Source organism: Mirounga angustirostris, unplaced genomic scaffold (genome assembly GCF_029215605.1).
Source record: "Mirounga angustirostris isolate CCGP_5_RB_7025 unplaced genomic scaffold, mMirAng1.0.hap1 SCAF_17, whole genome shotgun sequence".
Classification (NCBI taxonomy): domain Eukaryota; kingdom Metazoa; phylum Chordata; class Mammalia; order Carnivora; family Phocidae; genus Mirounga; species Mirounga angustirostris.
Genome location: NW_026991725.1, coordinates 14,606,246 through 14,633,669, shown reverse-complemented (window position 1 = coordinate 14,633,669; position 27,424 = coordinate 14,606,246). Strand labels below are relative to the sequence as shown.

Sequence of the window (27,424 nt, the reverse complement as noted above, 5' to 3'; positions counted from 1 at the left end):
TGCCTTTTTCTGAGATGCCCAGCTCATTTTTCTGGGCAAATCACAAGAGAAGCAGCTTTTAACTACATTCCATCAGCTGGAGAAAAGGGATATCACTTTTTGGAAGGCAAACCCAGGGGTTTGATGTTTGGTTGTTGAATTTCTGACAGTCTCCCAGAGTATTTTCAACCCAAGGTAAAATTTCATAAAGAGCTTATGTTTTAAATTGTCTCTCTGTAAAGTACATTTGGATGAAATTTCATTTTCTCTGAACCTTCCTCTTTCTTTCCTGTGTGGATCTAATGAACTTGAAATTTCAAACTCATTGAGGTAGGGGTGGTATATAATGTTATATTTGGGCTTTAAATCAATACATTTCCAGATATTGGTGTTTCTTAATGGGCCACCCTATAGAAGGCATGAGGTCATAGAAATCCTAATAATTACCTAAACCAACTATCAATTTTGTAACTAGAGATTGTGACATACCAGAAGGTGAAATGTCTCACCCAGAGCCATATAATGACAGAAGTAGGGACTTAATCTACCACTCTGGCAACAAGTCCAGAGTTCTAACCTCTCTTGTGGCCAAAAAGGGGACAGTATTTTGAAATTTTGACCAAAAAAAAAAAAAAAAGTCCGCATTTTTTAAATTAAATTTTTAAATTTAATTTAATTCTTTAAATCCAAAGACAAATCTATCTGCTTCTACAGAGAAGAGGGAAAGGTAAGGAAGGGATCAAAGGACAGTGAATAAATGAATGGGGAAGAGAGCCATTCAGTTGTTCCTAATTTTAACAGCTATTCAGATCCCACAAAGAGCTCAGAGTTTGGAGTTTTGCCTTCCATGACTGCAGCAGGACCATGTATTTAACCTCGAAAACGGGAAGAAGAGGTTCTGCTTTACTCAGTCAGTGATATTGCATCAACCAATCCCTGCAGTTTCCTCGTGCATCTGCCCGGAGTCACAGGGTGTTTCCTGCTGAATCTGAGTGTCTCCTCCTAGCCATATCAGCCCCTCAAATCTTTCCTTCTGGGCCTTTCCCAGAAATAGGTTCTTGGTGGAAGCTATAAAACATCAGCTCCTCCCAACAGATCAACTCCGTGGCTGCTACCAGAGGCCAAGGCACTTGGCAGGTAAGACTCATTAACTTTAATCTTTCCTGATTTCTGCAAAGTTGATGATGAAATTTCCTAAAGGCTTCTCAGAAAGCTTGGTACTGCATTTGGACTTGTCTTCACTGGGTATTTTCTGATGCCAGATTTGGCTGCCACCATGGCAGTTCATCCTTATTTGGTATAAGGGAGAATGTGATTAAATCTACTGTGGGGCAAGCCAGCTTTTCTGAGTCTGAAAACAGTCATAGAAAAATAAACTTTTAGGTCTGGAGGGTACCATAGACCTCTCACCCACCCTCTTTAGAAACTGAAGCCTAAGAGATAACACAGAGAGTTGGGGATAAATAGTAACAGAATGATGCTCCGTATGGTGTTCTTGAGACTAATGTGATATCCTGTGAAACTAGAGTGAAAATTTTGCAGTGTTTTAAGGGTTCCCTAAGTCCGGGCTCTCAGATCTTTATCTTGTTTCCAGCATCGCATGCCTGCTATTTCCAGCATATCTGAACATCTAGTTATCCCTGAATGTCTAGTCCCAGGTGTCTTCAATACCCTTGTGGACACCCGAATCTCAATCAGACATATGAATTGCAGCAATATTAGTTGGGCTTCACTTTGGGAGAACGGAGTGGTTGAATTATACTGTGTTTTATGTGATTGGGTGTTCCAAACCCTGTGGCTGAGGTGGGGGATTATTTCTTCTAAAGAGATCTTGATAAGAACTTTTCCTCACTATTTTCCTCTCATTCCTGGAGCTGCTCAAGGGGTGATGGTGGTGTTTGTTGGTTTTCCTCCTGGCTCATCCCACCACCCTCAACAGAGCTCTTGTCACTCATGGAAAAGTATCCCACTGATTCCTTCCCTTCTCAGTCTTTCCTGCAGCCCCTCTTGGTGACTTCTCAGCAAATCTGAAAGCCTTTCTCTGGAAGGCCTTGGTACTCAGGGTGTGGTCTGCAGACCAGCAACATCAACAACACCTGGGATCCTGTTGGAAGTACAGGCTCTCGGGCCCCTTCTATGACCTTCTGAGCTAGAATTTGCATTTAATAAGGTCTCCAGGTGATTAGTAGTCACATTAAGATGTGGACTAAGGGACCATCACCACCCTCACCCTCTGCACCCTCCAGATGCTGAACTTCTTCTCTGTCCCAGGAGTTTCATTCATTCAGCATATACCCAACACCTATTATGTACCAAGAGTAGGCTTGGGCATGGGAAAAAACAAAAGTAAATAAGACATAGCCCTTGAGGAGCTTATAGTCTAATAGGGGAGACAGACATGAAAACAGTGATATGTGATATGAGTAGAGTACTAGGGGAGGACAGGAAGATGAATGACCTAACCTTGCCTGGAGAAATCTGCTACACTTCACAGAGAAGGTGGCATCTAGCCTGACTGTTGAAGAATGAATAGTTCAGGGCGCCTGGGTGGCTCAGTTGGTTAAGCAACTGCCTTCGGCTCAGGTCATGATCCTGGAGTCCCTGGATCGAGTCCCACATCGGGCTCCCTGCTCGGCAGGGAGTCTGCTTCTCCCTCTGACCCTCTCATGCTCTATCTCATTCTCTGTCTCAAATAAATAAATAAAATCTTTAAAAAAAATGAATAGTTCATCGGGCAGAGAGGGCTCTTCATAAGAGAGTGTGAGTTGAGGCAAGGAATTGTGGACCAGCCGGCCATTAGAGAGGCAGAGGCTGTGACTCTGTTTCCAGATAATGCTTCATGTCACAGGGAAGCCTCCAGGCTTGGGAAATGATTTCTTCACTGAACCTGATGATAAGAATGTGGATAAATATCCAAACATCACAGAAGCCTCTTGTTGACCTCTTACACTCTGAAGCCCCACGTCCTCCACCCTCTGCCCTGCTTGGCTCTGGATACAGACAGTGTCCCTCCAGTCATCCAAAGATCCTACAGGATCTTTTAGCACACCTTTTTTTCCAGTGCAGTGGCATGAACTTGCGTTTGCCTGGCTCTGCTTTCTGTCCTACATCCTTCCTTCACGCGCACCAGGGAGGTTGGCCAAGACATGGAAAATAATTTGACTTTGGTCTTGAGGTCCCTTCCCTATTTCCCAGTGAGGGGAGTTTAAAGGGGGTTCCAGGGAAAGGAGAAGAGAAATGAGCATCCAAGTTGTTTTTCCTGTTCAGATTTCTCAATTGTCATGTCTTCGGCTATGATATTTTTCTTCCTCAGTCTATCTCAGATGATGCCCTTTTTCATAGACTAACATTTTACTTTTTGTTTTTAATTTATTACTAGTCATTGAAAGAGTGGTGTAATGAATACTTGTGTGGCCATCAGGTCTCTTTAAAAATCAATGATTTGGTTGTTGCCAGCGGCTAGGGGAAGAGGGAAAAGGGAGTTGTTCTTCAGTGGGTATAGAGTTTCAGTTTTGCAAGATGAAACAGTTCTAGAGATCTGTTTAAAACAGGGTGAATATGGGCAACCCTCTCGGGTCCCCTCCCTCTTGGGGAGCTTTGTACTCTAAACTTTACTATCACTCAATAAACCTTGCCTTTGCTGCCCACCAAAAAAACAACAACAACAACAACAAAAAAACCAGTGTGAATATACTGGCCACGACTATACTGGATGGTTAAAAATGGTTAAGATCGTAAATTTTATGCTATGTGTTTTTACCAGAATTTTAAAAAATATATGATACTTTTTTACTCCAAATCCATCATTTTTGTGTGCCTGAAAGGGCAGATTTCTGCTGGCTCAATGGTCCTCTCGAGTCACAAAGAGGAGGACTACGCTTCTACTTGGGGTCATAGAAGTGTAAGATAGGATCCCACTGAGGGCCAAGCCATTTGAGAACTCCTTTTGGAAAAAAACAAAAGTGCCAAGGAGAATCTTGGCCAGAAAGGTATTTATTCATACCTTGCCTTTTTTCTAGAATTAGCTTACAAAAAGTAGATTCAACAAGGTAAGAGTTGGTAGGGGAATCATAGAAGGACAGGGAAAGATTGGGGGAGTGTTAGACCAAAATTACCTGGTCTAGATACACAGTTCTCTTCTGGGCTGGCCTAATTCAAGGGGAGAGTATCTGGAGGGTGTCCAGAAGACCACCTGGGTGGCCCCTCAGGCAAAGCTCCAGAACCACAGTTTCTCTTAGGGAGCTTCAAGTAGATATGGAGGCGGCAGCCAATCTGAGATGTTTCCCCTGGTGTGATTCTGGAGTCTAACAAGTGAATGCACACAGTGGGGAGAACCTGTGTCCACTTGTGAAACCTAAGAGGCCTGTCAGGAGTATGGTCTAAACACAGCATCATTCCATCTGTATGCCATGGGCTCGTCCCTGGGCTGAAGCTAGAATGTCCTCAAAAGATATTTTGGTTCTACTCCACCAAACCTCATGAACACTCTAAGCCCTAAAGCCCCTCATCAGCAAACAAAGTTGCATGAATTTTAGTCCGATGACTTAGGTTTAGGGTTAAAGCTCACAATGAAGGGGTTAATCTAAGAGCTAGAATCTCTCCAGGTAGCTGGAGACAAGCTATGAGCTCAGGCGAGCCCTGAGCTTTGTCACAACTTCCATTCCTGTGCTCCCATCAGATTGGCTCTTTGAGGAAGGGGGAAGCCCCTGCTGATTTCTGAAGGGAGGAGCTGAGTGTCTGCTTCCCAGTCACACTCCCCTGATGCAATACAACCTCAAGGGAAGGAGGGAGGGGAACTCCAAAGCTGTGTTCCAGGTTTGGTAATAGCATTTCTCACACCTGTGACCAGACAGGTGTGGGACCTCAGGTCACAGGCTGTCGGGGCAGAATCAGACTTCCTGGGTCACTTGGTCTGACTCCCTCACTTGGCAGGTCAGGGGCCCAGAGATGTTAGGTAACCTGCCCAATGTCACAGAGCTAGTTATAGCAAATGCAGAAGTACAACTCAGGACCTCCTGACCCCAAAGCCTGAGTTCTTTCCCTTCTAGCACTGCCTCTTTCACATCTGCCAGTCCCTGGCATGGGTCTGCACAGATGGTAGATGCTGAGTTAGTTACTGTACTTTTCCCTTCTCTGCTCCAGTGTGAGGGCATCTGCTGTTCCCTGGGCCATCTCTGCTTTACCATCCCCTTTCTGTGACTCAGTCCCTCCCATGGGAGCTCTATGAGGCTCACACATGATCCTCGGTCTCGTTTCAGCAATGCGGGTCTTTCTCCACCTCCTGGCCCTTTTAGCTTCCCTGACCTTGCTCCAGGCTGCAGTGTTGGCCACAAATGGTAAGTGTCTCCCTGTATGGTTTCCTGGGGCTGCTGTAACAAAGGACCACAGACTGGGTGTTGTAAGACAATAGAAATTTAGGGGCGCCTGGGTGGCTCAGTTGGTTAAGTGGTCGACTCTTGATTTCAGCTCAGGTCATGATCTCGGGGTCCTGGGATTGAGCCCCACGTCGGGCTCCACTCTCAATGGGGAGTCCGCTTCAGGATTCTCTCTCCCTCTCTCTCTGGCCCTCCCCCCACCTCTGGAGTAAATAAATCAATCTTAAAAAAAAAAAAAAGACAACAGAAATTTATTTTTCAACAGTTCGGGAGGTTAGAAGTCCAAAATCAAGGTGTCGGCAGAGTCCTGTTCCTCTGAAGGCTCTAGAGAAGAATCCTTCCTTCCCTCTTCTTAGCTTCTGGTGCTCCAGCAAGTCTTGGTACTCCTTGGCTTATAAGCTCTGCCCCTGTCTTAACACACTTCTCTGTGTATCCCGTGTGTCTTCTCCTCTTGCTGTAAGACCACCAGTCACTGGATTTAGAGCCCACCCTAATCCTGTGCCTTTATGACCTCATCTGAATTAATTACATCTGCAAAGAGCCTATTTCCAAATAGGGTCACATTCTGAGGCTCTGGCTGGACAGGTATTTTGGGGGGGATACCATTTAACCCACCAGACTTTCCTTTTTCAGAGAATGCATCCTGCCCCCCATGTTCCAGACCCCAATACAAGTGAAAACAAGAAGAAATCCTACCTCTACCCTATGCCATCCCCTTCTCTACTTCAGGGTCCTGATCAGCTAAGCCCTTTGATGGATTCGCTTAAGCATCTATCTCACCAAGAACCAGAAAAATCCCCACAGCCCCGTAACCCAAGCCAACCTGAATGGTCACCCACCTTAATCCCATCCCTGGGTATTCTCGTGGACTCCTGAGGAGCAATTTTGACATCTTAGCGAGGCTCAGAGAGTATTCTTCCCATTCTGTGCTTTTCCTGCTTGAGGATTCTTCTGAATGTTTCCTAATCTCCATTTTCTACCTGCTCAGATTTGAGGGGTGGGGGTGATGGCCGAGAAAGAGGGAGGCAGAAGCAGAGGGTATCTCGAAGGAATGGTGTCAAATATTCTGCTCCTTGCCCCTCCCCCTCCAAGCACAGACCACCACGACTGCTGTCATCTCTGATGCCGTGAGGCAGATCAAGATCCAAGTCAACAAGGCCTTCCTGGAATCCCGGACCAAGTACGTGAGCTGCACACACCGCGTACCTCCCCTCCTGGGCTTTCTGTTAATGACAAGCACATCTGGGCCAGCCCCGACAAGCCAGTGAGCAAAGCAGTTACACAGGCCACGCTACCACCCCCCTACCTCCTTGGCTTACAGTGTGTGGCAAGTAGGAGTAATAGCCCGTAAGTCCTAAAAATCCTCAGCCTGTAAATCACCTTGAAGAGAATGTCTGATCTAATCCTGTAAGTACTTCTTTCCACGTGACTGAATGTTTCCTTGGGTCATGCATTCCAGAGTCTCAGAAAGCTTGTGAGTAGAATTTCTCCATTCATTCAACTAACATTGACTGACTTAAGTCCAGTTGCCTGGAAGCAGAATCTGAGACGTGGATTCATGTGCAGGTGACTTATTAAAAAGTGTCCTCAGGAAAGCTGTGAATGAAGTGAGGGGGCGAGCTGGAGAGGTCAAAGGAAGAAGTTAAGCAAGGATTGGCTCAGTAATCACACAAGAAGGGTGCAGGTGTGAGCCTTCAGCAGCTGCACCCGGGGTGGCTAGGGGCGCAGCACCCCAACCCCATAAAAAGATCCAAGGGTGCTTGGGGACCCCACACGGTACCAGCAGAGTGAGCAACCCTCCAACCACATGTAGGGGCTGGGGTCTCCGAAATAAGCTATGCACGCTGGGTCCCTGCCCTCAGGATCCCCATCCAGCTAAAGGCAGACAAACAAGAAGAACCACTGTGTTGAGCAAAAAGCAACCTTATTCCTTCCTCTTGCGTCCCTTTGTGCTAGAACTGGGTCTTCCTTCCTCCTTGGCCTTTGAATGAACTCTTAAGCAGTCCCATAACTGTTCTGCTGACTTATAGATGACAATATGTGCTCTGGTTACTTCTAGTCCCAGGAACAGTGTCCTTTCAGGAATTCAAATGTCAGCATAAGGAGACCAAGCCCAGAACTTCTCACCTCCCGCAGCTCAGAGCTGTGTGAGGCTTATCGTGAGAAAGGGAGCACAGTCTGCTCATCCCTCTTTCCTGGGCTCCCCCCTCTCCCCCGAGCACAGGTTTCTGACTCCTTAGGGGTTATGCTGGGGAAGGGAGGAGAGATACCAGAGGACAAGGTCTAAGTCACCTCACAACTTAGTGCCTTGAGGGAGTCAGAGGCTCTTCCCCACCTCAGGCACTTGTCAGCTCTCTCGGAGATTCTGCTGCCTGCTCCCTGACCCAGAGAAGTTTCTGGCCAGTAGCTTACAGCTCCAACCCTCAGCCCAGAAGCATCTGGCTCACTCTCTCACCTCCCCACGCCTCTTGAGTCAGGTCCCTTTTAGACAGGCTCCAGAAGACGAAAGGCTTTGCCCTGCTGCCTGAGGCTGTGTGGACTTTGCCCAGGGCTGCCCTGTCTGGCTCACTCTCTCTCAGGTGCATAGTGCCAGCCACCTTTCCTTGAGGCTCTTTGGGAGGCATCATGCACTGGCCATGACTCTAGGACACACAGTCAGGCCCCCTCTTGAGGCCCTTGCCACCCAAATTAAAGCACAGAGGAAGCCCCATGGTGGCAGCAGGGAAGTGCCTGGGACTTCAGCAGCCATCTCCAAAGGAACATTCTCTCTCCCCCCTTAACTTCAATCCTTGTATAGCCACAAGGTGGGGATAGAGGAAAAGCCACAAAATCAGGGTTCCTCACCTCCTTTGTGAGTTGTGCACGGGGTGACAAGCCCTGCTTTGGGACTCATCCTCCCTGGTTAGTTCTTGGACTCAGGGGCCTCATGGAGACATAAAGAATCACACAGAAACATCTCCTTACATGAACACAAACAATCCAAGGAGTCATGATTTATGAAAAGAACAGTGAGGGAAATACACAGAGCTATGGTTGCTACTCGAGGTCAGGGATCAGGGAAGCCTGATGGAGGATGAGAAGCCGCTAGCCAAGTAGAGAGCCAGGGGGATAGCATCTTTTCCCCAAGCGGGAAAGAGGCTTAGGGGGCTACGAAGGCCAATGCTGGTGGAGGCGATAGGCAAGGAAGAGCACACACAGGTGAGATAGAGACGTGGGTCCTGAGGGCCATAGAGTCAGAAAGCAGATTAGTGGTTGATGGTAGGGGGGTGGGGCGGGTGGAGGGAGCAGGGGAGGAACTGGAAGTGACTGCTTAATGGGTATGGCGTCCCTTTTGGGGGTGATAAGGATGTTTTGGAACTAGACAGAGGCCGTGAAGGCGCAACATTAGGAGCACGTGTGCAGTAAGCAGATGGATTCATCCATGTCTCGGGGTAAGCCGATGAAAGGCTTTACCATGCAGAGTGGCACTGCCTTTCCTTCTAAAAAGTTCACTGTCGCGGCTGTGTGGGGAATGGACAGGAGACAGGGAGAAGGACGGGAGCCGGGTCAGGAGGCTGCTGCAGCCGTCCAGATGGGAGGTGATGGTGGCTAGGGCGAGGGTGCAGGCATGCAGATGGATAGACTTCTTCCCAAACCCTGACTGCTCCCAAGGAACACAGCCCTGAGCAAAGTAGGAGGTAAGTCCCCGGGGTGGGGGTGGGGGGTCAGCCTTCAGGCAGGAGAGCCACACAGAGCTCAGGGCAGAGGAGGCAGGAAGGAGCACGGAGAACCTTGCATGGGACCTTCCAGGCGGAGCCCTACAAGGCCCAGCACCCCACCTTGTTTCTGGGGTGGAGGGCCCTTTGGGTCCTGGCTCATGAGGATGGTGGTGCTGATGCTAACACACGTGAGCGTTTACTCTATGCCCGATACAGCTCTAGGTGCTTTAGGCTCCCTCCTGCCCACAATCCTACGAAGGCTAACTCGCCCAATATGAAATAACGTGTTGTTGAGGTCAAAATGATCAAATAGCATGGTTCAACCTAAGGCTGCTGCCATTATCCTCATTTTATGGATAAGGAAGCTGGGTACAGAGAGGTTGAGTAACTTGCCCAGGGGCGCACAACTAGTAAGTGGCAGGCATCACAACAGGAGTCAAAACAGCCAGGGTTCAAATCTTGTTTCCTGAACTCAAACGCCAGGCCCAGTGCTGGTCGATAGAACTTTCTGTGATGATGCAATGTTCTATATCTGTGCCGTCCAATACAGGAACCACTAACTACACGTGGCCACTGAGCACTTAAAATGTGGCTAGTGCCAGTGAGGAACAGAATTTAAGTTAATTTAATTTTAATGAAGTTCCATTTAAATAGCCACACGTGGCTCGCGGTTACCACATTGGACAGGGCAGCACTCTGGGCCACTGGGCCACGCTGTCCCTGCCACAGCATCCAAAAGACAGTCTGGTTTCTTTTCTCAGGTTCTTTTATATTGAGGTTGGGGAGGCTGGTCAGGGGTAGGCCTGCTGACTAGAGCCCCGTCATCACAGTTGTCCTTGTGCCTGTCCCACGTGCCCAGGAAGTCCCTCCGCTGAGACACCACACCCCTCACTCTTGAAATAGTTAAGAAGCTGATCCATAGTGACAGCCCAGGTATTGCAGCCAGTAAGCTGTCCCCCAAAAGCAGAGCTGTCTTTGGTGAGTATTGGGGCCACTTCCAAAATTTCGGAGTCTTAGAGCCGTAGACAGCCTCTCACAGAACCCTTCCTCTCCCACCTGAGGAGACTGAGGCACAGGGACGGCGTAGTGGATTCTCACGGACCGGACTTTTCTGACCCCACCTTGTGCTCAGTCACCTCTGTGTTGTCACAAACTTCTTAGGAGCAGGGATTTGGGCTTCTCATTTTACACATGGGGGAAACTAAGAATAAAAAGGCTGAACATCTTGCCCCCAAAATGGTCCACAAGCGGCCGGAGGCTACCGCCCACATCTAAACAAACTCCATGCTACCTCTAGGGCCAGATGCAGTTGAGGATGTTTCCATGGGAAGAACTACAGGCCCACAGGCTTGTTCGTTCTAGAATTCTCAGTCCACATGGTTTGATGAGATGCCAGCTCCATGGCAGGAGTTCCTCAGTTTGAATCAGTACATCCTGGGCTTGGGTGTTTTTAAACTACCCCCATTGATTCTGATCCGGTCAGCACAGTTACAAGCCTCCGATTCTAATTCAGGAAGTACTCACCCCATCTGTCCACCCTTTCTCAGAACCAGACACACTCAGAGACACACTGTAGCTTTCTCCTCCCAGAAGAGATTTTCCAGCTTGTCTCCTGGATGCTGCCCACACTCCCTGTGGCTCCTCCCCAGACACCCCTTCTACAGGGTCAGAGCTGGAGGGGCCGGGTCATGACTCTCCCCCTGCTCTCCGCTGTAGGCTGAAGATGGCCATGAGCTCCGAGGAGCCCACCTCTCGGCAGCTCTCGGAGTACCTCAAGCATGCCAAAGGCCGGGCGCGCACAGCCATCCGCAACGGGCAGGTGTGGGAGGAGGCCTTAAAGAGACTGAGGCAGCAACTGGCCGTGACCAATGCCACAGGTACAGAAAACCCACTGGCCCTCTGATGGCAGGAAGGGGCCATCTCCCTGCAGCAAGGAATAGGAGGCACCAAAAGCTGCGTTCTCTATTAGGAGCACCTCCCGGCAGGGGCCCTCCGGCTGTCCCTTCTCAGAGCCGTGAACCTGCAGAGCGAGGAGGGGCAGAGGGGACAGCTATGCCAGCGTGGGGTGCATTTGGCCGAGAAAGGAACGCAGGCCCAGCACGGTCATGTTGCCAACTCCAAACGAGGGGACATTCATGCTCTTTGTATAATGCCATCTGTAATGCCTCTATCCAGAGGAAGTGCTAAAGTCAATAAACATGGGCTCCCTGTCCCAAACCACAATGCCACCACTACCGCCTATAAAGGAGACATTTAAGCCACATGTATCAGGGGATTTACTGGGATTATGTCACAGGAGATGAGATTTCCATCTTGTTTGGGGTAATAACGTGGAGCTGAAACAACGAGGTAATGGATTGATCGTGACTTCCTCCAACTCCTCCACTTCCTCCCACCCCCCCCACCACCAAAGGTCACAGCTCCTGGGGAGGGTCATAGAGGAATGGGTTTGGTTCCGACCGGAGGAAGAGGCTGCAGGTTCTCCCTGGGAAAACATCAAGTCCGGGAAGATAACTGGCCTAGGACATGGGCAAATTCCAGAGTTCCAAAAGAAGGAAACTGGGACAAGGTGGGGAGAAGTAGGGATCACTTTGAGACTCTGAGACTGCAAAGGAGAGGAAGGTTGAATCCCGGCCCCTGCCAACCTTCACAGACGGTCCCCTGCCGAAGCCCCCACAGAACCAGGTTCCCTTGACTCTCTTCCATGCGGGCACCGGGATGCATCACAGGCTGCATTAGGAGGTTCGGATGCCTGAAGCCCCCCACTATGTTACTCCTCCTCAGACCACAGTGCCGCTCCCTTAAAAATTCCCTAGCCCCTCCCAACATCTTCCTTATCGAGCTTCCTGCTTGCTTGGTACTTTAGATGTCAGTGAAGCTTTAGAAGAAAAGCAGTCTTATCAAACTTAATTCACACTAACAGGTGCTCAAGCTCTGGGGGACATTTTCATTCTAAAAGAAAGATCTGTTAATTCGAATGACCTGGTAAACAAAGAATCATTAACAATTCTGGGGACTTTCACAGTTACTATCTGTGCGGCCTCGGGGCCAGTCTCTTGGGCACTGTGGTCTCAGGTTCTTTTCCGTAAAATGGGAATTAAAATTCTACTTTAATGACTTGTCAAGATTGAACAAGAAACCACCTGAGAATTGCTTCCCTAGAACATGGACATGTACTCCAAGTAATGGAAGTTCACCTCTGGTTTCGGTGTCCTGCCTCCCCGCAGGGCCCCAGAACGGAGAAAGAACTCAGCCGCTTTGGCGTCCCTTCTGTTTCAGACCCCAGTTTGGACTTGACCGCACTGTCTTGGGAGGTGGGCTGTGATGCCCCTGCCCCTGCGGTGAAATGTGACAAGGACAGTCCTTACCGAACCATTACAGGAGACTGTAATAACAGGTGAGTGGGCGCGGGCAGGTGTGCGGGGCAGCCCCTGCCGATCGCCACGCCCAGCCCACCCGCTCCACCCCGCCCGCCGGCCCTGCGCAACCCCAGCGCAGCCAGGCCGAGGCCGCCCTGTCGGAACCCTCCCCGAGCTTCCCCACCTTCTAACGGGACCGCTGTACCCCAGCGGCAGCGCAGCCCCGCGCCTGCTGGGTGGACGCGGTTCAGAATCCCCACATGGGAGAGGCGTCTCCTCCGCGCCCCCCTTTCCCGCGGGCGGAGGCTCCCACTGCTCCCCGCACCGGTCCCCACGGGCTTTGCCGAGGAGCAGAGCCCGCGGCGGCCGGGCCGAGGCTGAGCGCGGGTCTTGCTCGGTTTCAGGGGGAACCCCGCGCTGGGCGCCGCCAACAGGGCGCTGGCGCGCTGGCTGCCCGCCGAGTACGAGGACGGGCTCTCCCTGCCCTTCGGGTGGACGCCGGGCAGGACGCGGAACGGCTTCCCCCTCCCGCTGGTGAGGGCGGGCCCGGGGTGGGCGCGAGCCGCGAGCAGGAGGGGGCGGGAGGGCCGTCGGGGGGAGGGGATGCGCCCCCAAACACACGTGGAAAGGCAGGAGAAAGAGGTGGGAAGGCGGAGGGCGAGGCGGGGCCGCGGCGGCGGAGGTGGAGATTTGGGCCGGCTCCCCGGCCGTGTTCCCCAAAGTGCCACTAGAGGGCAGCAGAGCCCGGAGTTCGGCCACGCGGGGGGCGAGTCCGGCGGCCCACGGGCCAGATACCCTGGGGTGTCCCGGGCAGATGGCCTCCCTGCCCCATCCTGCCCGCGCCTACCCCGCCCCCGCGCCTGGGGTGCATCAGCTGTTGTTTGCCTGGAGGTCCTATCTGTTGGCCTCATCTGAGTTGGCAGCGCCTCCCCAGAGCCCCTCTCCTATTTATTGCCAGACACCCGGCCCCTTGGTGCCGCTTACTTGGGGAAGCCTGTCTTTGTTTTCCCTTTCCGTCGTGGAAAGGGCACTGGCCTTTGCAAGCCATCAAGTCACATAGACGCGTGCTCAGTCCCATCCCTACCCCTTTGTAGCTGCAGGACTGCGGGGAATTGGCCTGGCCTCTCCAGGACTCCGGTCCTCACCTACAGGATAGGTGTAACGCCTCACAAAATTGTCGTGGGGATTAAATGTACCCGTTATACCCAAGGTACACAATAAGCTGCAGTTGGATCTGACTCCTCAAAACACTTTTTCCTCCAATCCTTCCTCCCCTTCTCTCTCTCGGTCTGCAGGCCCGCGAGGTATCCAACCAGATTGCAGACTACCTGAATGAGGAGGGTGTTCTGGACGCAAACAGGTCCTTGCTCTTCATGCAGTGGGGTCAAATTGTGGACCATGACCTGGACTTTGCCCCTGACACCGAGCTGGGGAGCAGCGAATGCTCCAAAGCACAGTGTGACAAGTACTGTATCCAGGGAGACAACTGCTTCCCCATCATGGTAGGCCCCTCCAGCTGTCCTGACAAGCCCCCCACCTCCCGGGCGGAGCAGATATTCCCAGCTGCTCAGCCAGGGCTCAGGATAGATCTCCAATGCTGATTTGAAGGCTTCCCAAACCCCACACGTCCATTCATTCACCATCCATTTATTCCATAAATAGACATTAATTATCGACTCCATGCCAGGCAGTGCACCAAGTGCTGGGGATTTAAAGGTGAATAAGACACCGTTCCTTTCCTCAAGAACTGAGAGCCTGTGTGGGAAATGGACAAGTAACCGCTAATAGCAAAATTGGGGGAGCTCTGGGGAGAGTCGTCTCCGTGCCTGGCCCAGAAGCATTGGCATCACCTGGGGATTTATTAGGAATGTAAAATCTCAAGCCTCATCCCAGACATGGGGAAACAAAATCTACATTATACCAGGATCCCCAGGAGATTATTTTTACGCACAGTAAAGTTTGTAGAACACTGCTGTAAGTCACCGTGGGGTCTGGGAAGGCTATTCCCAGAAAGAGGTGCAATTTGATGGATGAATCCGAGTGAGGGCCAGGATTTGTGGGGCTTTCCAGCAGGAAGAGAGAGGAACTTGCCATGGTGCCCTGTTTTCTTCTTATTCATGGGTTTTACAGTTAGAGAGTGACTTATTCACTCAAACAAATCAAGGCTATGTGCTGTGATATAAAGAACATGAGCTGTGGACTGAGGTCAATCTAGATCTGAATCCCATATATCTCGCTTCCAGTTTCTAAGATCTTAAGCAATTTACTTAACCTTTCTGAGCCTCAATTTTCTCACCTGTAAAATGCGACTGAATTATCTGCCTTAATTTTTTGAGGACCAAAGTGAGATAAGGTATGCATAATGCACAGTACATGTTAGGTCCAAAATAAATAAATGGTAGCTGTTGTTAGTAGTAATTATTAACAGAGTCTTTCCTAGCTCATGTCCTGCTTCCCTGTCCAGGGATCTCAGGACTCCCTCCCCACCAAAAATGTGGAACCTTTGCTATGAAAGATTGAATGATTCCCCTCAGCCTTTTTACACAGTGGGATGTAATGAACTTCAGGGCATGGTGGCCCGGGATGTACAGCATCAGCAGGAGGCATCTGGAGTCAGTGTCTGGTCCCAGGGTCCCAGGAGGGCTCCATCAGCATCTTTGCCAGCAACATCCAGGCCCGCCCTGGGGAGAGGTTGCCAAGTCCCAGCTGTGCCACATCTGCCTAGTCACCTACCTGCCAATCTCTCCGCAGTTCCCTCCCAATGACCCCAAGGTGAGGACCCAAGGCAAATGCATGCCTTTCTTCCGAGCTGGGTTCGTCTGCCCCACTCCACCTTACCAGTCCCTGGCTCGAGATCAGATCAACGCCTTGACCTCCTTCCTCGATGCCAGCTTGGTATACGGCCCCGAGCCCAGCCTGGCCAGCCGCCTTCGCAACCTCAGCAGCCCACTGGGCCTCATGGCTGTGAACCAGGAGGCCTGTGATCACGGGCTGGCTTACCTGCCCTTTGACATCAAGAAGCCAAGCCCCTGTGAGTTCATCAACACCACCGCCCGAGTGCCCTGCTTCCTGGCAGGTGAGTCTAGGCTGGGAACAGAGGGACCCAAGGACTGGCAGCAGAGAGAGACCAAAAAAGCCTCAGGAGTCTACTAGGCAGCTTCCAGGGAGGCTTTGCCACTGCCTTTCCTCTTTTGCCTTCTGGAAAAAAATGCACGCAAAACCCCGCTGCCTCTGGCACTGGCCCAGGACTGGCAGAAGGGCCCCGATGAATACAAAATCTAAGAACATGTGTTCACTCTAAAAAAAAAAAAATTTCAGTCCAGAGAAGCACAAATAAGAAAATCCACAAAACCCCACCAGTCACAGATATTCATTGTTAACATTTTTAATGCCCATCTTTCTAGGTTTAAAAAAATAATAATAGATATATTCTATACTGTTTTACATAATAGGGGTTATACTATCAGTTAAGTTCTATAACCTGATGTCTTCACTTAATATATCACATCATTAATCATTCCTCTACAACATGATTTTTACTGGCTGCCTGATATTCCATGACATATATTATAATTTATTTTATCAACCCTACTTGGAAGCATTTAAATAATTTCTAGATTTTCTGTGATTTATTGCTGTTTTTTTTTAGGTAATGAACATCCTTGTTGATGAATCTTTGCACTCGTTTTTAATAATTTTATTTTATTTATTTTTATGTTTTTAAAAGATTTTATTTATTTGAGAGAGACAGAGCACAAGCGGGGAAAAGGGACAGAGGGAGAAGCAGACTCCCCACTGAGCAGGGAGCCCAGTGCAGGGCTCGATCCCAGAACCCTGGGATCATGACCTGAGCTGAAGGCAGACGCTTAACCGACTGAGGTGCCCCTCATTTTTAGTAATTTTATTAAGATAACTTACTAGAAGAGGAAGTTCTAGATTCAGAGGAATGCCTATTTTTAAGGCTTTTTATACACTCAGCACAAAGCCCTCACTCCATACAACCTGTGCACAACCAAAGCCCCCCAATTTTGTTAATTCTGGGGGCCCTTGCCCTCCTGATCTGCCGTCAGGCCCTCTGCCTTGAGCTTCTGGAGACCTCTCCTCTTCCAAAAATCCACTCTGCAGGACAAACCCCTGCCCACCCAGACATGGCAGAAAGCCAGTCCATAGGCCCAGATCTCTTGGGTAGATCTCTTGGATTCCATGTTCACACGTATCTCACATCAGTCCAGACACAAAACCGAACCCTTTCCTGTTTTCCACAAAAATACCTGCTAAGACCAAGCATTTGTGAATTTAATAGACTTTTCCTGAAGATTAGAGGACACAAAATGTCCTCTTGTGAAACACCTGCTCTTCTGCCAGTTAACTAACCCCCCCCCATCCTGTTCCTCCCTTCTTTCCTTTCTCCCAACGGCCCCATCTCTAGATTCTTCTCCCGTATTGCACGGGAAAATTTTACCCTACCCACATTCCTGACCTCAAATTTGCATTCCTAAAACTTTCGAAGTTGCTCCGCACAAAAAGCCCCTGTTAATTTGTACTGCCCCAATTTAGAGGGCAGTTGGGATTGTAATTAGCAAAATTTTACTTTTTAATGTCATCTGTAGTTTTTAGCACAATCTTGTGTGGTCAGCCTTATTATCCCCATTCTTCCAGAGACTGAGGATTAGAAGTGCCCCATAACTTGTCCAAAGTGACTCAGCTAAAAATCGTGTGTGTGGAGCTGAGATTCAAACCTATGAATCCCCACCCCGATCCCTTTCCACTTAACTTCCCTTAGGTTAACTGGAAGGAGGGGCTTAGGGGAGGGTCCTTTGGGGACACTATCATCTATTTCTTTGTGCAGGTTACTGGGTTCTGGGGCCACTCCAGGGGAACCAACCTTCCTGTCTTCTGGGCTTTCAGGAGATTCCCGAGCCTCGGAGCAGATTTTGCTGGCCACTTCCCACACCCTCTTTCTCCGAGAACACAATCGTCTGGCCAAAGAGCTAAAGAGACTCAACCCTCAGTGGGATGGAGAGAAGCTCTACCAGGAAGCCCGGAAGATCCTGGGAGCCTTCATGCAGGTGCGGAAGCCCAGGAGCACTGCCTCCCACACCCACCCGGCTTCTGCCCCTGGCTCCGCCACCTTCTCGGTTTTCCCGTCCCTCCACTTCCCCTTCTCCCCCTCTGCTGCTTCTTTCCCACTGTCTCATGCTTTTCGCTCTCCCTTTCGTTTCTTTAGCTTCTTTGCCCCAAAATGAATCCCTGGATTCAGAGTGTCAGAGAGTCATTTGTATGTTGGTCACTCAGGTGCCATCACGGGGACCAAAGTCTCCGTCACTCCTGGAACTGTTACTCAGCAGCTAGGTGGGTTATTTCAGTTGGAGTCTCTTCTTTTTAAGTTCTCCACACCCAAGCCACAAGTCACAGGCATTGTCCATTGCTATAGTAGATTGGCTGATTGATTAGCTAGAATTAACTGTGCACATAGTTAAGCATTTTATTTTGATAAGGTAGTTTCCTAGGAAGTTGTAAACCAGCAAACGGTGCATACACCCAGCCTCCCCCAGTGCTAATGTTTTGCATGACCACAGTACATCAAAAGCAGGACATTAACACGGACACAAGCCAAAGGTCTTATTCAGATTTCACCAGTTAGAAATGCAAATGTGGGGGGGGGGTGAGCATGTGCGCACGCACACGCCAATGCAATTTTATCACATGGGTAGTTTCACGTGATCACCTCCACAATAAAGATACTTCACTCTACTATCACAAGACTCCCTCCTGCTACCCTCTGAGAGCCACACCCACCCGCCCCCTTCCAGGTCCCTATCCCCTGGCCCTCACCAGTCTGCTCTCCATCTGTACAGTTATGTTATTTCGTGAGTGTTACATAGATGAAACCATGCAGTATGTGTCCTTTTGAGATTGGCTCTTTACATTCAGCATAATTGCCCTGAGGTCCATCCGGGCTGTTGCAGGTGTAAAGTCCCTTTTTGTTGCTGAGTAGTATTCCATGGTTGACTTAATCATTCACCCCATTGAAGGCTATCTGAATCGTTTCCAGTTTGGGGCTATTATGAATGAAGCTGCTGTGGACGTTCATGTATACATTTCCACACGAAAGTAAGTTGTTCTTTCTGTGGGATATATGCCTACAAGTGCAATTGCCGGATCATACTGAGAGTCCGTTTTTAGTTTTAAAAGGAACTGCCAATCTCTTTTCCAGCGTAGCTGTCCCATTTTATATTCTCTCCAGCAGTGTATGGAAGATCCAGTGTCTCTGCAGCCCGGCCTTTATTTGCTGTCATCATTGTTTTTTATTTTACCCTTTCTGATAGGTATGTAGGGACATTTCATTGTGGTTTTAATTTGCATTTCTCTAATGGCTAGTCATGTTGAACATCTTTTCCTGTGCTTATTTGCCATCCGTATATCCTCTTCGGTAAAATACTTGTTCATATATTTTGCCCATTTACTGTTAAGTTTTGAGGGTTCTTTATATATTCTAGATACAGATCCTCTGTCAGCTTTGTGACTTGTAAATATTTTCTCCCAATCTCTCATTCTCCTAATAGGATCTATTGCAGGGTAAGAGTTTTTAATGGTGATGAGATCCAATTAATCCTTTTATTTTTCTTTTTGGCGTTCATTTATAGGTAATGTGTCATTTCTCTTTGGCAGTATTTAAGATTTTTGTGTTTATTTTTCAGAAATTTAATTATAATGCATCTTGGAGTAGACTTGTTTGGGTTTATTCTATTTGGTAGTCTTTCATGAGCTGTGCTTTGGGTGTCAAGTCTCAGAACTCTTTCTCTAGTCTTAGATTTCAAAGATTTTTCTCTGTTTTTTCCTAGAGGCTTTATAGTTTTATGTTTTCCACTTAAGTCCATGATCCATTGGGGGTTAATTTTTGTATAAAGTGTGAGGTGTAGAGTGAGGCTCATTTTCTTTGGCCTATGGATATCCAATTGCTCCAGCACCATTTTTTGAAAAGGCTACCCTTCTTCTATTGAATTGTTTTTGCTCCTTTATCAAAAAGTGTTCGGGCATTTTTATGTGAATTTATTTCTGAATTATCTATTCTGTTCCATTAATCTATGTGTCTCTTCCTATACCAGCATCACAGTGTTTACTGTGGCTATCCAATAGGACTTACCATGGGGAGCCACGATTCGTCCTACTTTATCCTTTTTCCAAATTGTTCTGACTATTCTAGGTCTGTCCCTTTCCTATATATATATATATATATATATATATGTCTGACAGAGAGACAGCGAAAGAGGGAACACAAGCAGGGTGAGTGGGAGAGGGAGAAGCAGGTTTCCTGCTGAGCAGGGAGCCCGATGCGGGGCTCGATCCCAGGACCCTGGGATCATGACCTGAGCCGAAGGCAGACGCTTAACGACTGAGCCACCCAGGTGCCCCCCTTTCCTATATATTTTTAAATAAGCTTATCGGGCACCTGGGTGGCTCAGATGGTTAAGCGTCTGCCTTTGGCTCAGGTCATGATCCCAGGGTCCTGGGATCGAGTCCCGCATCGGGCTCCCTGCTCCTTGGGAGCCTGCTTCTCCCTCTGCCTCTCTCTCTCTCTCTCTCTGTCATGAATAAATAAATAAAATCTTTAAAATAAATAAATAAATAAATAAATAAGCTTATCTACGTCTACAAACAAACAAACAAACAAACAAACAAAACCTTGCTGAGATTTTGATAGGAATTGCATTAAAATTTAAGGAGAACTGACATCTTTACTATGTTGAGTTTTCCAATCTATAAATGCAGTATGTCTAAATGTTCAGGTTTCCTTTGCTATACTTCATCAGCATTTGGTAATTTTTATCATACAGATCCTGTACATGCTTTGTTAGATTTATACCTGAATATTTCATTTTCTTTGGAGGAATCATAAATGGTATTACTTTTTTTTTTTTTTTTTACTTAGCTTCCACTTGTTCTTTATCAGTGCATAAAAATCCTGGCCTTGCTGAACTCAGACAGTTCTGGGAGTTCTTCTGTGGATTCCTTAGGATTTTCCACACAGAGAATCATGTCATCGGCAAATAAAGACAGTTGTATCTCTCCTGTTGTAATCTATATGTTTTTAAAAATTTCTTTCTCTTGCCCTGTTTCAATGGCTATAATTTCCAGTACTGTGTTGAATAAAAGTGGTGAGAACAGACATCCTCATCTTCCCAATCTTAGAGGGAAAGCATTCAGTCTTTCACCATTAAGTATAATGTTGTTTGTAAATCTTCTGTGGATGCTGTTTATGAGGTTGAGGAAGTTCCAGTCAGTTCCTAGTGTATGGAGAGTTTTTATCATGAATAGATGTTGAATTCTGTCAAATGGTCTTTCTTCATTAATGCGACTTTTCTTTTTCTCTTTCTTTTTTAACTTATTTATTTGACAGAGAGGGGGAGCAGCAGGCAGAGGGAGAAGCAGGCTCCCCGCTCAGCAGGGAGCCCGATGTGGGGTTCGATCTCAGGACCCCGAGGTCATGACCTGAGCCAAAGGCAGATGCTTAACTGACTGAGCCACCCAGATGCCCCTGACTTTTTTTTCTTTAGCCTATTCTGCTTGCTTCAGGTTTATTTTGCTCTTCCCTCTGGCTTCTTCCAGAACTTGGAAAATGCCATGCCTCTTCCTTCCGGCCTCCATGGTTTCAGATGAGAAGCTCCCCATTATTCACAGTGGTGTTCATTTATAGATAATGTGTCATTTTTCTTTGGTGATATTTGAGACTTTTGTGTTTAGTTTTTAGCAATTTAATTATAATGCATCTTGGAGTAGATTTCTTTGGTTTGTTATGTTTGGTATTCATTCAGCCTCTTGAATCTGTAAGTGTATGTCTTTCATCAGTTTTGGGAAGTTTCCAGGCATTATTTCTTCAAATACTTTTTCAGCCCCATCCCTTTCTCCTCTATTTCTGGGATTCCATTAATATGAATGTTAGATCTTTTGTTATTGTCCCACAGATCCCCGAGGTTCTGGTTTGTTTGAGGTGTTTGTTTGTTTTGTTTATTTTCTTTCTGTTGTTTAGGGTGAGTAAATTCTATTGATCTGTCTTCCATTCTACCCTGTCATCTCCACACTCCTGCTGGGTCTTCCTAACAAGTTTTTTATTTTAGTTTGGTATTTTTCAGTTCTATCATTTCAGTGTTTCTTTTTTATAAATTCTATTTCCTTGCTGAGATGGTCTTTTGTTGTTGTTGTTTTAAGGTAACAGAATTGGTTGTTGAAGCATTTTTATGAAACTGCTTTAAAATCTTTATCAGATAACCTCAGCATCTGATTCATGTATTTATTGGCATCAGTTGATTGTCTTTTCTCAAACTGTGGCTTTCCTGGTTCTTGGTGTTATGAGTGATTTTCAATTATATCTGAGACATTTTAGTTATTATGTTAGGAGACTCATGATCCTATAGAAGTCTATTTGGGTTCAACATGTAGGTCTGGCATACTTTCGTGGGCTTTCGTTCCAATGACAGTTTAGTTTCCCAAGCCCTTGCAATGCTATTCTGGTCTGCTTCACTCTTCTGGTGCCTCTAGGGTTCCCACTCAGTGCCTACTGATGCTGTCTGCAGAAGGCACTTTCCTGGCTGCCTTCTGTTGTAGGGACATCATCCAAAGAGTGAAAAGTATCTACCTAAAGATGATCTGAATTAAGGTTTTATATTAGTTTTCTTGGGCTGCCACAATAAAATATCATATGCTGGGTGGCTTAAACAACAGAAATTTATTTTCTCCAGTTTATTTATTTTCTCCAGTTTATTTTCTTCCAGTTCTGGAGGCTGGAAGTCCAAGACCAAGATTTCAACAGGTTTGGTTTCTCCTGAGGCCTCTCTCCTTGGTGTGCAGATGGCTGCCTTTCCTCTGTGTCCTCACATGTCCACACACTTCCCTCTGTGTGAGCGCCTCCCGGGTGTCTCTCTCTCTCTCTCTTCTTATAAGGACACCAGTCCTATTGGATGAGGGCCCCACCCTTATGACCTCATTTAACCTCAGTTATCTCTTTATAGGCCCTATGTCCAAATACAGTCACATCAGGGGTTAGGGCTTCAACATACACCTTAGCAAGGGGACACAATTCCATCCATACAAGGCTTACTGGACTCCAAGAAAAAGAAATCCATGCAAGCAAGTTCAGACATTTAGTATTGGTTCAATCCTATACATATGTCAAATGGAAGCTGATAAAGGTTTCTCCTGGAACCCCAGGGCAGGGAGTGTAGTTGGTCCTAAGCAAGGTTAGAGCCAGAGACTGGAAACCATCTGGAATCTCACTCTGCCTCTCTTTCTCCATGCCTTTCTCTACTTCTCTATTGTTCTCCACTCTCTCTCTGTCTGTCTCCTTCTCTCTGTCTCTGTCTTCAGATGGGTTTTTTCTGCTTTTCTGCACATGGTAGCAAATGATCCCCCATATGGCCCCACTTGTCTCCTCAGATCAAGCGCCATCAGAAACAGTCCAGGACAGCTGCATCCAAAATCTAAATTCCTGAGAGCAAGAATCTGACTAACCAGCTTGGTCTGGTGCCACAGCTGGGCCAGTCCACTATGGCCAGAGGCAAGTTTCTGTCTCTTGCCACCTCACAGAGTCTGAGAAGCAGACTGCCTGCTCCAAGGATGAAATCCCCATGACCTTTGCTGCTGAACAAACTGGAAGCAACCTAAAAATAAAACAATAAGAGAGGGATCCATGAATGCAATAGAATATTATGCACATTTAATTACGTAATAATTGTGAGCTAGGTAGAAACATGAGAAACTTGAAGTGAAAAAGCAGAATTACAAAAGTATGTATTCTCTAGGAGTACAAGTGTGTAAAAATATGTATTGTATAGACAAAGATTAGAAAAAAGAAAAAATTCATATAGTTATTGCATTACGCATATCATGATTTTCTCTTTTTTCAAAATTTTCTCTGTGTGTGTTAGCTCATTGCTTTGAGTAAAACAAACCCCCAAATTGCTCTCTCCATGGTGCACCATTTGTCTCAGAATTGGAGATGAGGTGAACTTACCCTGTGAGCCATTCCTGTGGTTCATCATTCCTTTTGCTCTGGCCCTATGGGGAAAAATTGAATGATGTGACATCATTATGTTCAAGTGACACACAAGGATTGTCACTTCAGCTTCAAGGCCATAGACCTGGAGTGGAGATGACACAGAGAATACATGCCTAGTGCCGATTCAAAGGACTGATCAGTAGGGCCCGTGTTGAAGCATATGATGAGCGACCAGCAGAAAGAATGTCATGATCAATTAGCAACTCTCTGCCATGGTCACAGGAAGGGAAATGGGCATGTTTGCTATCCATTTGCCCTCCTAGATTTTTGGCCACTCATCCCTCTTGACCGCAGCTTCCTCCAACCTCACTCTGCAGAGGTCTCAGTGTTCTCCCACCCTTTGCTCATGACATGTTTCTCCCCCCAGATTATCACCTTTAGGGACTACCTACCCATTGTGCTCGGTGATGAGATGCAGAAGTGGATCCCTCCATACCAAGGCTACGACAAATCTGCTGACCCCCGAATTTCCAATGTCTTCACCTTTGCCTTCCGCTTTGGCCACTTGGAGGTCCCCTCCACCGTGTCCCGCCTAGATGAGAACTATCAGCCGTGGGGTCCAGAGGCAGAGCTCCCCCTGCACACCCTCTTCTTCAACACCTGGAGGATAGTCAAAGATGGTATGTCCTTTTAGGGAAGCACTGTCACCTGGTGGTCTCACGCTTCGGCCTGCTTCTAAAGAAGCCTGGCTTAGAAGTCAGATTCCAGGAACTTCCTTCCTGTGTGACCTTGGGCAAGTGAATTCACCTCACTGAGCCTGTTTCCTCATTTGTAAAACAGGAACAACAACGGTACCTATCCCACTAGGATATACAAAAAATTAAGTGGCATGTATGTGGAGAGCACCCTACAATGGTTTCCGACACACAGGAGGTGGTCAATAAATATGCGTTATTATTCTTTCTCTCCTCCTCTGGCCTCTAAGCTGCCTAGGTTTTCCCTGCCTCAGGCTTCTCTGACCCCTGCAGAAAGAATTCATGAATTTGGTAAATAAATTGCTCTTTTCTGCTCTCCTCTCTCCTCTAGGGCTTTCCACCTCCATCAAGTGCCAAAGGTTGGGCCCAGCTCCCCTTTATCCTGGGCGGGGCTGCGTTGAAACTGGCTTTACTTAAGGCCTGACAAGTCAGGGTCATTCTTTGTAGCCTCCTGCTACCTCTCCCCATGCGTGAGAGTTCCTCAGGGGAACATGTGGAAGGAGGAGCCGACTCTCTGAGCCAAAGCTCAAAAAAACTCCTGAAGCTTATATTCCTGCCATCATCCCAGGAATGCCCCGTTCCCCACCCCCGTCCCCATCCCCAGCATGCAGTCAGATGCCCTCAGCCCCAGCACACCCGGCTGGCTGCATCTTGCTTTTCTCTCCTGGCTGCCAGCCTGAGATGTTCAGTTGGCCCTACTTTTTACCTGAGAGGAAACATCTGGTGGAGGGAGGGGCTAGCAATGGAAGATGGCCTCATCCTACCCCCGTCCCCGGGATGGCCTCTGGGTCTCCCTTGCAGGTGGAATTGACCCTCTGGTCAGGGGCCTGCTGGCCAAGAAGTCCAAGCTGCTGAATCAGAATAAAATGATGACCAGAGAGCTGCGCAACAAGCTTTTCCAGCCCACTCACAAGATCCACGGCTTTGACCTGGCTGCCATCAACATACAGCGCTGTCGGGACCATGGGATGCCTGGTGAGTGGGCCTCGGGTCCTGTCTGGTCCAGGGAACTTCTTGTTGCTTTCTGAGGTTCCTGGGGACTCTCTGCTATAACCCTGGGGATCTGACCAATTCTAAAACAGAAAGCAGAGATGCCAGTTTAAAAATTCATTTAGTTCGTCTATGAAATGGAATCTTCCATTCTCCCTAATGCAGAGATAAGAGAACATGTCTAGTACCATCTTGGAGCTCCTCAAATGAACAAGAGGACAACAGCTGACTTTGTCAAACTGGTTTAAAAGCCCAGAAAAACATTAAGAAAGGAGAATAGAGAGAAACCAATGACTTTTGGACCTTTCTTTGGACCCACGAAAGGCAATTTAATGTAGTAATGAAGAGCCAGACGGCCCGGGTTCAGATCCCAGCTGTGCCATTTCTAGTGACATGACCTTAGGCAAGTTACTTATCATCTCTGTTCTTCAGCTGACATATTTGTACAGTGCTTAGAATAGTGCCTGGACCCATAGTAAGCACCATATGACCTGCTAGCCCTCCCAAGCCTGAAGTACAAGCATAAAACAATGGAGCCCGGCCCACCCCGCCCCAGAGGCTATGAGGCCAGACTTTCTGGGGCCAATGGAGCTGGAACAGGTATGTCCCCAAGGGGGGTCGTGGGTGAGAAGCCCCTGGGATGAGACAGCTTCAGCCCCTCTGCCCTAGGGTACAACTCCTGGAGAGGCTTCTGTGACCTCCCACAACCCCAGACCCTGAAGGAGCTGAATGCTGTGCTAAAGAACAAGAGGCTGGCTGAGAAGTTACTGGATCTCTACGGGACCCCTGACAACATCGATATCTGGGTTGGGGGTGTCGCCGAGCCCCTGGTAGAGAGAGGCCGGGTGGGGTCTCTCTTGGCCTGCCTCCTGGGGAAGCAGTTCCAACAGATTCGTGATGGAGACAGGCGAGTGAGATCGTGTGAGGAGGGCAGGGGAGAGCAGACCCTTCTCTGTGGGGGTCCCGAAGTCCTGTGTGAGGACTAGCCCAGACCTCCACGTGTTCCCAGCCACCTCCTGCCTTCCCCTTCGGCACAGTGGGGCGGGAGGGGCCGCCGGTGGGGCTGTGTGTACAGACCCTGCTTCTGTCTCTGCAGATTCTGGTGGGAGAACCCCGGAGTCTTCACTGAGAAGCAGCGGGACTCTCTACAGAAAATGTCCTTCTCGCGCCTCGTCTGTGACAACACCCACATCACCAAGGTCCCACGGGACCCATTCCTGGCCAACAGCTACCCCCAAGGCTTTGTGGATTGCTCAGCCATTGACAGGCTAGACCTTTCACCTTGGGCCTCAGTGGAGAATTAAGGGCCCAGACTTCCCGGCCTCCCACACTGCGCAGTAGCGCTCCCTTTGGTCCTTGATGCCATTTCAAGCAAGTTCAGTGACCCAGTCCCTTAGAGCTCCCACCCCATCCCGGCCCCTCTTTCAGCCAGGTTTCTCTACACTCGCTGGACGCACACCTCGCTCAAGCCCAAGGCCGGCCGCTCAGCCTTCCCAGCTCCTCCACTGGAGTCCCACTGCTCCCACACCATGCCCTCTGTCTGCGGAATGTCACCGATCCTCTCCCTGCAACAGGTCTCGTCTGAGGCCATGGTCGTTGTGCTCTTAGCTTTCCACCTCTCCTTTCAAACTAGATTGTAAGCTCCTCGAGCCAGAGACTGCAGTCTGCTTCTGAGTGTCCCCCGTGCCACCCGGCATGAGGCTCAGCCGACAGCAAGGGCTCAATAAACACCTGATGATTGACTGAAGACGGTGGCAATGACACTATTCCCTTCTAGAAGGCAGACCTTGGAACCACTGCCAAATAACTAGATGTCTACAGTGCAGACTGTCTTACCACTAAGATGTTGTGTGCACGGGTCTGTGGGATGAGAAGGTATGGTGTGGTGAGATTTCAGCTCTCAGAGAAAAGGAGGAGGCCAGGGGCTCCTGGGGGAAGAAACAATGGCCAGAGAGGCAAGGGAGAGGTTTTGGGGTGCTGTCAAGGGATCAAACAGGGAGGACATCTGAGCCTGGATTTCCCTACACCTAGAGTTGATTTCCCTTCCAGAAACCCTTCTGGGAACAACCCTCTTCTTCGAGGGCAGTCCTTGGAGCCTGTGAGACCTCTGAAGGGGCATCTCCAGAATATTCCTTGCACTGCTAACTAATACATACTGTGTTCTTTTAAAATGACCCTCCAGCTAAGGTCAGCCTACCCGGCACCTCCAGGTCCCCTGACTGGTGCAGTGGGGGTGGGAGGCACTTAGCCAGCCTGTGAGAAGAGCCTAGGA

At 48.4% G+C, this 27,424-nt stretch overlaps 1 protein-coding gene across 1 annotated transcript; it reads left to right on the top strand.

The window, feature by feature from the left end:
* Positions 1–801: 801 nt before the first annotated feature.
* LPO (lactoperoxidase) lies at positions 802–26,899 on the top strand. The gene is made up of 13 exons (XM_045888105.3): positions 802–1,116; positions 5,238–5,315; positions 6,447–6,534; positions 10,769–10,929; positions 12,332–12,449; positions 12,816–12,945; positions 13,707–13,913; positions 15,163–15,487; positions 17,320–17,480; positions 23,835–24,087; positions 24,964–25,137; positions 25,822–26,059; positions 26,249–26,899. The coding sequence occupies exons 2-13, from the start codon at positions 5,240–5,242 to the stop codon at positions 26,454–26,456; spliced, it is 2,139 nt and encodes a 712-aa protein (XP_045744061.2). The 5' UTR covers positions 802–1,116; positions 5,238–5,239; the 3' UTR covers positions 26,457–26,899.
* Positions 26,900–27,424: the final 525 nt, after the last annotated feature.

Bases quoted from the DNA above. Each gene is read 5' to 3' on its own strand.
- LPO (XM_045888105.3), top strand. From the start codon at position 5,240: ATGCGGGTCTTTCTCCACCTCCTGGCCCTTTTAGCTTCCCTGACCTTG. The intron at 12,450-12,815 runs GTGAGTGGGCGC...GCTCGGTTTCAG, and splicing joins ACAGGAGACTGTAATAACAG to GGGGAACCCCGCGCTGGGCG. The intron at 25,138-25,821 runs GTGAGTGGGCCT...CCTCTGCCCTAG, and splicing joins TCGGGACCATGGGATGCCTG to GGTACAACTCCTGGAGAGGC.